The following is a 9482-nucleotide window of genomic DNA, read 5'->3' as shown; positions in this document are numbered from 1 at the left end:
ACGGCTTGAATTGGTTAATTATAGAGAGTAGTGGAGTGGGTCTAACATAGCAGAGTTGTCGAGGGATAGCTCCTTTCGGACTTCTTATGGCTCAATAATGGTAAAAGCAAAAGGCAAATCTAAAAAGACTCCATTATTAAGACCAAAACTCCCAAGGTGTGCACCATATCCCACATAGTGGGCTCAACAAAATTGATAATTAGTAGCTGGTATCCTAGTCATAGCTTTTCTTAGATCCCAGTCCCACTTACCCTAATATAATTAACAAAATCAACCACTAATAGGCTACTTAAGAACCTCTCTTCTTAAGCAAGAACAGAGAAACCAAATGCTTTGATACCAATGTAATGGAAATGGCCTATGAACTTTGAGAGTAGTGAAATTAGGAAATTAGATAAAGCACTTTTGTGAGATTACTTTGTGAGCATAGCGGGTAAACTTAATTGATGGTAGCAACATAAACATGGTACTTAGTTAACTTGGCATGAATAATACTTTTGCAAGAGAGAGAGTTTAGAGAACATGCCAACAGTTGAGGACCGGATTCATACGGAGCCGGTCCCCCCTCCAATAGACATTTCTATTATAGTTTCTCCCATCAAGAGAGACTTTGTACAATACAATCTTTATGTTCCTTGTGACCTAGGTGATGCAATGAAGATGGAAAGCTTCATGTATCGCAAGCATACCATAAACTTTTTCGAAAGCATTAACTATCCCAAGCCTCAGTCCCAAGGCGTCAAACACCTTCGAAGGTGGAGAGACCTAGCAGGGAATGAGAGTAGGGAAGAGGAAGAAGAAACATTCCATAGGAGAAAGAAATAGTTCCTCACTTATCAACACTCTTCTTGCTAGCATACATAATAGCATAGTAATGAAGATGGAGAAGATGACAAGCTTAAGCATTGAAGCATGGCTCTTGGTTGGATTTGCATTCCATAGCCAAAAGTGTTGGTGTAGGCTCTCACTTCTCACAAGCTTGGAGAAGGAGGTGGAGTTTCTCTACTTTCACCAAGTGAGAATCAATCCACAAAATGAATGTGTGTGTGTGTGTGTGTAACCCCCCCAACACACCCCTTGCTTGCTTGGGGCGAGTTCTACCTTTTTCTCATGCCTCAAGCTCATTGGACCCCTCTCCCCCTAGCCAATCATATGCAACATGCATTTCAAGTACATGGGTAGTCTTTGGACAAATGTTCTCCTTACTCCTTAGAGAGAGAGAGCACTTGAAAATATCTAGATATTTGTTGGATGGAACTAGAAGCTCATTGGACCCCTCTTTAGCCCAACCAATAGCATTCAAGCACACCATGTGGCTAAGCATAGGGAGAGTCTGACATGTGTCCCATGTGCCCCGTGAGAAAAGGGGTGCCCTTTGAGTGAGTGGGATCTCCTAACTTTGGGGCTTTCTCCCTGCTTTGTAGAGTCTCTTTTTTACTCAAGCACCTTACCCCCATGCATGGGAAGCTTCTCAAGCACTTTCCTCATTAAGCATGACAAGCACCTCAAGCACCTTAGCCATCAAGCACGACAAGCACCTCAAGCACCTTAGTCATCAATCGCGACAAGCACCTCAAGCTTAGGTCAGGTTCCCACCTCAAGCTTAGTCCTAGCTTGCCTAAGGTCAAAGGACTTTTAACACTAACCATTGGAGGTCTTTAATGAAGCTAACCCTAAGGTCTTTTAAGCTCTATTAGATGCACGTAGCTCTTTGATAAACTACCTCCTTTTGGACCCCTATTGAGATGTAACCATCTCTCCTCTTGGTCCCCTGTTAAGATAAGTTTATAAGCACTTATTGCACATTGCTCTTTGATAGACCATCTCCTTTTGGACCCCTATTGAGATGCAACCATCTCTCCTTTTGGTCCCGTGTTGAGATAGGTTTAGAAGCACATGTCTCTATTCTAACTCTTGCTCCCACATTAAATGATCAGTTTAATATGAGAAAATCATTTGGTAAAGTTAGATATTAGATTTCATGACATGGGCCATTGGCCGTGTATCTTTTCCCTTTGTAAGTTTTTTTGCTTTTCTAACATATTGCTTGCCTTTTATGGTAAAGAGAAGATACGACACAGAAAGAGGTTATGAAGAAGAATAAAGTCGCTTTTGCTTTAAAACGCACAAAAAAACATGCTCTTCGATGATTTTTTGTGTTTTACAAACCTCTAAAAAAATTCAACGGATGAGAATTTGGGAAAATTACCAAAGGCCTTTAAAGATAATCCTCTCAACAAGGCCTACATATTGACGTGAATGGATTTAGATTCCAACAATTTCAAAATATAAATAAGGGTTTTCAATGGCACTAGAGTGTTTCTGCAAAAAAAAAAATTATAAAATGATGTTTCTCGATCCCCTTGTTGTTTGTTTACAGGTAACTGGTAATAAGATTGTCTTATGGATGAAAAAAACACCTGTTTGGAGTCATCATCCGAGACTTTCTTTCAAAATACCATTTGGGTACTACCTGAACTTGTATGGCATTGTTTGGACCTGTTTGAACGTTGTTTGAATATTGTTTGAACTAGTTTGATATTAAACTTGTTTGGATTTGATTGGAATCTATCTTGTCTACCTTGTTTGGAACTTGTCTGATCTTGTTTAAACATGTTTGGGTATTGTCTAAACTTTGTTTGGATGTGATTGAAATCCTGTTTACTTCTTTAGAAGTTCTCTATATGGAGAAACAACCATTTAGATGCAAATTGAGAATCTTATATGCAGACATATGAAAGTTTGAGCACCGTATATATGACTTGAAAATCTTCTACAGGGCCAAATGGAAGTCTGAGAATTGTATAGATATGAATGGAAAATCTTCTATGCAGACAGCGGAGTACTATACAAATATGGAAGATCTTCTTGTATTCATGTTTATATAAATACATCTGTGAGTATGAATGTGGCATTTTGTAACATTTATTTGATTCGAGTGCATCAACATTTCTGGCTAGAGACCAGATGCATCATTTTGGTGCATCAAGACATTTGTGGAGATCTAGATGTCATGACTAAGAAGAAAAGATCTAAAAAGGATGAGATGACTAGATAGAATCTGATTGTGGAACTCAATTTTGTATTGATGCATTTGATTTTTGCACGTGCAATCATGGCCGATTACCATTCTCCAAGGGGGTATGTCACAACTGGATGGCATGGCATGGCCTAAACAAGACTGGAAGAGAGCAGCAAGAGTCAACTGAGACCGGCACCAAGACAAAGGGACAAAGTCAGGCCGTACAAGCTCATGATTTGCGGCAAGTTTCACGCAGGGTTTGGCAGAGCAAAGCACATGCATGTGGCAGCCTTGCATGAGTAAAGAAAGCATTTTACTTTTCTAGTTTCTGAGTCGAGTTCCAATTCTTTAGTGCTTTTAATTTCGTAAAAGCAAAACAAGGGCTTTTAAATATGAGCCTAGGGGGAGTTAGTTTCACTCAATGAATCGGCGATTGGCTTTCCCTTCGAGTTGGGAGAGGAGCAAAGCATGCACTTCTTTCCATCCATATTGTTTTTTAAGCCATTCACATCACAAGAAAGAACTCAAAGCAAGCTTGGCAATTCTCACCCAAAAACTCAAAGCATGTGTTGTTCAATCTGAAGAAACAAGATACAAGGCACCACAATACATTTCCAAATAGCATTCCTTGTGATTATAATGGGCATTCTCACTAAAGGCTCACTCGTACAAGCACAAGCATCCAACATAAGCATATGTACAATAAGCTTCGGCCAAAAAAAATAGACAAAGTTGCCAGTCAGAACCCTTGCCTTCTCTTCCAAATTGAACATTATGTGAAACTATGTTCTATTTTTAGGGCTATCAAGTGTTTTAAAAGCCTGTGTTCTGCTTCCTTTGCCAAAGAAGAAAGATTCCTATACTGATTTCTATCAGGAGTGCCTACCAAAACTTGAGAACAAGCTTTATGTACTGTGTTCGCCAAACGTGCAATGGTCCTAAATCTCCAAGCTAAATCACCATCATTGCTTCGGATCACGTAATGATTATTAGTGTCAGCCTCTTCCTGAGCCCAAGCACACACTAAGCCAGCAAATCCTACATCAAACTGAAGAGAGGGGCTGTATGATCCTTGCAACATTGCAACCTCCCTCCTTAAGACCTCCAAGCCTGAAAATTCTTCTTTTAAAGACCTGGTAACTCTGTATGCGAGCTCCTTTCCAGGAGTGGAAAGACTCTCTCTCTCAGGGTCCCGAGGAATCAGAGTCGCAAGGAAACCTGCAAACTCTGCAGACGAGAGAGTTTTAACATGTTTGGATGTCAATGCCACTGCCAGCCATAACTCATTTTCGACATCATGAAGTCTTGAAATGAGCATTCCCAGGGGGTTCAGTTTGGCATAGGCCTCTGCACTATCGATGATGCACACAGCACCCACCTTCTCTAATACTTGTAAAATCCGCATTACTTCCTTCCAAATTTCGCTCTCATGTACTTGCCAAGTAGCAGCTTCAGCTAGCCTAAATATCCCAGTTTGCAGCATTCTTCGCTTCTCTATCAAGTTCGAAAGCTGAGCTTCTAGCACAAAAATCTCCTTCCTTATTCGAAGAGCTTCCTTGGCAATAATAGGCTGCACCTGATGATACTCCATCATGAGTTTCACATACTCCTCAGTCTGTGAGTTTCCACTCGCAATGTACCCAAACGAATTGACTTCGTCCACACTCCAATTCTCCTTGGGAGGAACAAGAGGCGGTTGCAAATCTTGCCCAGTTTCTCTCTTGACCACAACATCAAGTGGAAAAACCTCATTAACATACACATGATCGACTGCCCTGACTGGCAAAAGATGGAAACAATTGTCTGCCCCAAAAACCATGTAGAATAATTCGGTTGAACCCGGAATCACAGCAAGTAGAATGCCGGGCAAACCTTTGCCACTTTGTGACATCGAATACTTGGCCATTCTCATATCTACTCTTGTAAATATTGGAGCATTTGACAACTTGCGTCTGTTGACCTTCATCAAGCCCTCGAACAGCTTCAGATTTTGTTCCAAACAACCAAAAAACTCTTGATCAAGCTCCTGTAACATCCTAGCTTTCGTGTCCTCAGTGAAGAAATGGAAAATCGAAAAACTTCGACTTACAATCGTCTTCACTGTTGAAAGGTTGTGTTTTGCCATCAAGTTTGCCACCAGGGAGTAGGACGGCTTGAAGGATGAAGAATAGCTAAAAGTATTGTTAAGTAGGGATGCTGCATCCTTGGGTCCACAGTGTATGCTTTCTAAGAATATGATACTCCCCTCGATGTCGACACCCCTTCTGCCAGCACGTCCAATCAACTGCAGAAATTGACCCTGTGGAATAAAGAAAACCCCATTTTGTGTTACCTTTAGAATCTCGGAGATAACAACAGTGCGAGCTGCAAAATCTGTTTGGAGCAAACTGCTATCTGTCACAAAAAGGAGCTTTATAAGGTTTTTCTGAAATAACTCCATCACAATATCTTGCCAAAGGGTAAGCTTTCCTTCATGATAGACCGCAAAGCCTTTCAAAAGACCCCCACGATCTGCTCTCTCAACCTGGTTCCGAAGACGTGGATGCTTGCTCTCAAAATTATCCAGGAACGCTTCCACATATTCAATCTCTTTCACTGACAGCAAGTCATCCATCTCATTTAAAACATCGTGCATAGCATCATCACAGCTTTTGACATCAAAAAACATTACAATTGCAGGAAGCAGGCCCTTGGCCTCCAACATGTTTACTGTGTTCTTCAAACTCCACCTATCAAAGACAGACAAAGGAGTAGACTGAAGCTGGTCTTTTGACAGAGAATTGCCATGGACTTTTCTGGCCTTGTAAGGATTTTTGTTGGGCTGTAATCCTTCAGGTTTGAGGAGAGGGTATAGCCCATCTTTGCAGCAGAAAAAATACCGCTTTAGAACAGTCTCCGACTTGCAGCTGATAAGTTTGCAAGGCCCTCGACTCATCGACATCCAAGCAGCTATTTGTGTCTCATTGGTAGCTGGCAATGTAAGGGCAACTACGCTGATGTTAGTGTCCAAAAGCATTAAAACCTCCTCCCATAGCCTCCCGTATTTTGCTTCATTAAATGTACAGAACTTGTCCAGCACAACCATATCAATACCATCAAAGAAGAACCGAAATTCCGACTCGCCTGGTCCATTTAGCTCATGCAGAATACTAGAAAGAACCTTCAAAGTTATGACTACTAAGCTTGGATTTTCCTGCATATTGGTACTTGTCCACATCGCCCCCACATTTGGTTCGCCAAGCAAGCACTTAAACTTATGCAAGTTCCAAGTCACAAGATGTTCATAAGGGGTGACAAACAACACCCTTTTCTCATTAACAACATTATGCAATATGCAGTAATCAGCAACAGCTGATTTGCCTGCACCGCTTGGAGCAGATATAAGTAAAGAATTACCATCCTGCAGTTCTTTGAGCACCTGTCTCTGCCATGAATCCAGATGAAAACCCAAAATTGCTTCTTCATAAACATCCTCCATGATCGCCATCTCAGATAATTTCATTGCTTTGACCTTTTCTAGCACATTCCCAAAGATTTTGTCAGAAAAAAACGTCTTTGGATCTTCAATCAGCCGAACGCCATTAGCTGCCTGCTTTGTCCGACCTATCTCATCTTCTAGAGACCCAAAAATGTTTTCCTCCCTTCCCAGTTCCCTAGAGAAATTTGACATTGTAATGCCAACTTGAGCTGAGTTCTTCAGTCCACAAAGATTTGCATCAACAGCAGAGTTTATACCACCATCCAAAATCGCAGTGTTGACACTTGTACTTGCACTCTTCCAACTTTTCCTGTCTTGATTCATGGTCTCTACACCATCCAACATGGATTTTGACTTTCTTGACAGTTGACTACCATCATTTGACAATAGATGCAGCTCACCCTCAGTCTCAAAAAGTGTACTAATTGCAACATTTGTGCTCTCATCAATAAATTTATTACTGCAAAGGTCATTAAGGAAGGCATTGTCATCATTCTCAGAAGGAAGATCTTCTTGAGAGGCACTTCCACTATCTGGTACCGAGAAAGCTCTCTTATTTTCTACATTCATCTGCTTGAATAAATCGACATCCTCCCCCTGAAAAATATGCACCTGCAAAGACCCTTTTTCAAGCAGATTTTGCGACTCACGGTCTAACTCCTTGCTTCTATTCCATTTATCTAGAAGTCCCAGCAGCGATTTTGAGCTGTTAAAGTTTTCTTCCTTTGCTCCCAAGATGGAATTGTCCGAGGCCTTCAATACATTGTCATTGCTAAGCAACTCAGAAGCTCTACAATCATAAGATTTATCAACAACCCTCTTCCATTTGGTTTTATCGTACCCTGACACTTGTTCCCCAGACCTCATCTTTTCAGCTGCTTGTTGCTGCTTACCATAGCTAGGTACAACACCATAAAAACCCTCCATTTGTTCAACCAACCTTATATTTTCAGTCGCTTGCTGTTTATTCTGGCCAGGTATATACCCTGATAAACCTTCCCCCTTTCTCCAAATCTGCTTTGTCTCAGACGGTGATGTTTTTTGTCTCCCAGTGGATGGAATAGAGAGCAATTGACTTGCCGTAACCAGAGACTTCACCTTTTCATTTTCCTGTACAGAATCATGCTTAATTAGGTCCTGCTCTATGACATCCTGAGAACCCAAAATACCTTTCGAAAATGTATATTTGCGAGAACCTGCTTTGAATGAGCGTTTGGAGTATGTTAATTTCCTTCTCTGCATAGGTCTTTCTACCCTCTCATTAGCAAAGTTCTCTGTGATAAGATGCACCATTTCATTACTTTCTGTTTCGAGTTTCTTACTAATATGGGTTCCATTATCTGGAAACTCATCAACCTTATTGTCTGCATAAGCATTTACACTGACCTCGTCTTCGACATGTTGCCCATCGTTGTTGATACTGTCCAAGAATTCATTCTCATCGTCATCTTTGTCAGCCTCATAATGGACAAAAGCATCATCGACATCATCAGGAGAAGCAACGATGCCATCAGTATCATTGTTCAGTTTTTCTGTTTGCGTCTCAGTGAAAAAAAATTCCAAGTGTTTTGCATCTCCCTTGGCAGAAGATCTTAGGGATGACACATCAGCAGGGGCAGCAACATCCATGCTATGAAATAACGGTTTCTCACTGCCTTTGTTTGAAAACTTTTTGGATTGGAAATGCATGGCTTGCAAAACACGAATAACTTCAGGGCTATCGAAGCCGAAGTGACGCATACCATGGACATGAACTGCACCATTTTTACATGTGCTACTCCACACTCTCTGAGGAGATTCGGCCTTGAATTCTCCGAGAACGGCCTCCTTGACAACAAAAACAGGGCCTTGGAGTCCTTCTTCAATAAATTGGCAATATTCCTTGCCTTTGTACAACTTAATCGACATGAAACCAACAGGGTAAGGGAACTTTTTGGAAGGGTTGAAATACTTGGCTTCCAAAGGGCCATTGTGGATAGTTCCCCAGCTATGGACAGCCAAGGAGGAACTTACAGTCCAAGGCAAGTCTGTTGGTATGCTGAAAATATCAATTTCATCTACTCCTTCCTGCTCTTCTTCGATTGCGATTTCTTCAACAACCGCTCTAGCTACTGCAAGATCTCTTCTTGCAAAGAAAGAAGGGAGGGGAATCCCTGCCTGGGTGTGGCAATTGTGTGTGGGCCAGCCAACGAGATGTCTCTTACTACAAAGCAGGGGATGTCTTGTATCTGTGGAGCAAGGAAGGAAGATACAAGCTTCTTGAAGTGCGGTAGAGGCGAGGCTGCAGTGGGGATCCAAGACTGGAAGCGCCATAGCAGGAGCGGCCCGGAGAGTTTTTGAAGTGAAGCATTGCGCCAACACATTCTTCAACGCGTCACGGGAGAAACAAGGCGTGGGACACTGCTCAAGAAGTTTAAATGCCATAAAAAATTGTTGATGTTGTTTATAGTATAGAGAATGGAAATGAAATGAGGAAATGAAACACAACTACAAACTATATATAGTGCACGCCATACAAAAGTGCCCTTCGGAAGTACGACGGAGAGTCCGCATTGTCTCCTCTCTTGAAATTATAAGGAACGAAAGTCGTGCCATGCCCCGTTGTTGAGTTGTGCACTCCAAGCAAATGCATAGACATGGAGATTTGGATACAAATGACAAACCTTTAGGACTTGTTGACATTGGTCGATTTGTAGATTCTCTTGTTGTCGATTTGCTCCTATTACTCTAACACAAATTATTTTTCAACTTGTAATTGGAGAGACTTTGTCTTTGCTTCTACGTTGATAGCTTTGACCGTTTGGCAAATGCGGATGCCCTACCAAATGCATCGTCCTTCTACTCCAGCATGTCACATGCAAAGAGTCCTACACCATGATGTTACATAGTAAGATGTCTCTCCTATCTTTGGCATGGGGTCGTCCCAAGAACGATTCTGATCCTTTGGGATCGTCCTAAGGACGATTCTGATCCTTTGGGATG

General features: G+C 41.5%; 1 protein-coding gene across 1 annotated transcript; it reads right to left on the bottom strand.

The window, feature by feature from the left end:
- Positions 1-3574: 3574 nt before the first annotated feature.
- Positions 3575-8892, bottom strand: LOC147454687 (uncharacterized). Its single transcript, XM_086516550.1, has one exon. It carries the CDS (start codon positions 8811-8813, stop codon positions 3795-3797), a length of 5019 nt encoding a protein of 1672 aa, XP_086372676.1. The 5' UTR covers positions 8814-8892; the 3' UTR covers positions 3575-3794.
- Positions 8893-9482: the final 590 nt, after the last annotated feature.

Source organism: Adiantum capillus-veneris, chromosome 7, assembly GCF_014529385.1.
Source record: "Adiantum capillus-veneris isolate H3 chromosome 7, ASM1452938v2, whole genome shotgun sequence".
Classification (NCBI taxonomy): Eukaryota; Viridiplantae; Streptophyta; class Polypodiopsida; order Polypodiales; family Pteridaceae; genus Adiantum; species Adiantum capillus-veneris.
This window is presented reverse-complemented; position numbering and strand designations above follow the sequence as displayed.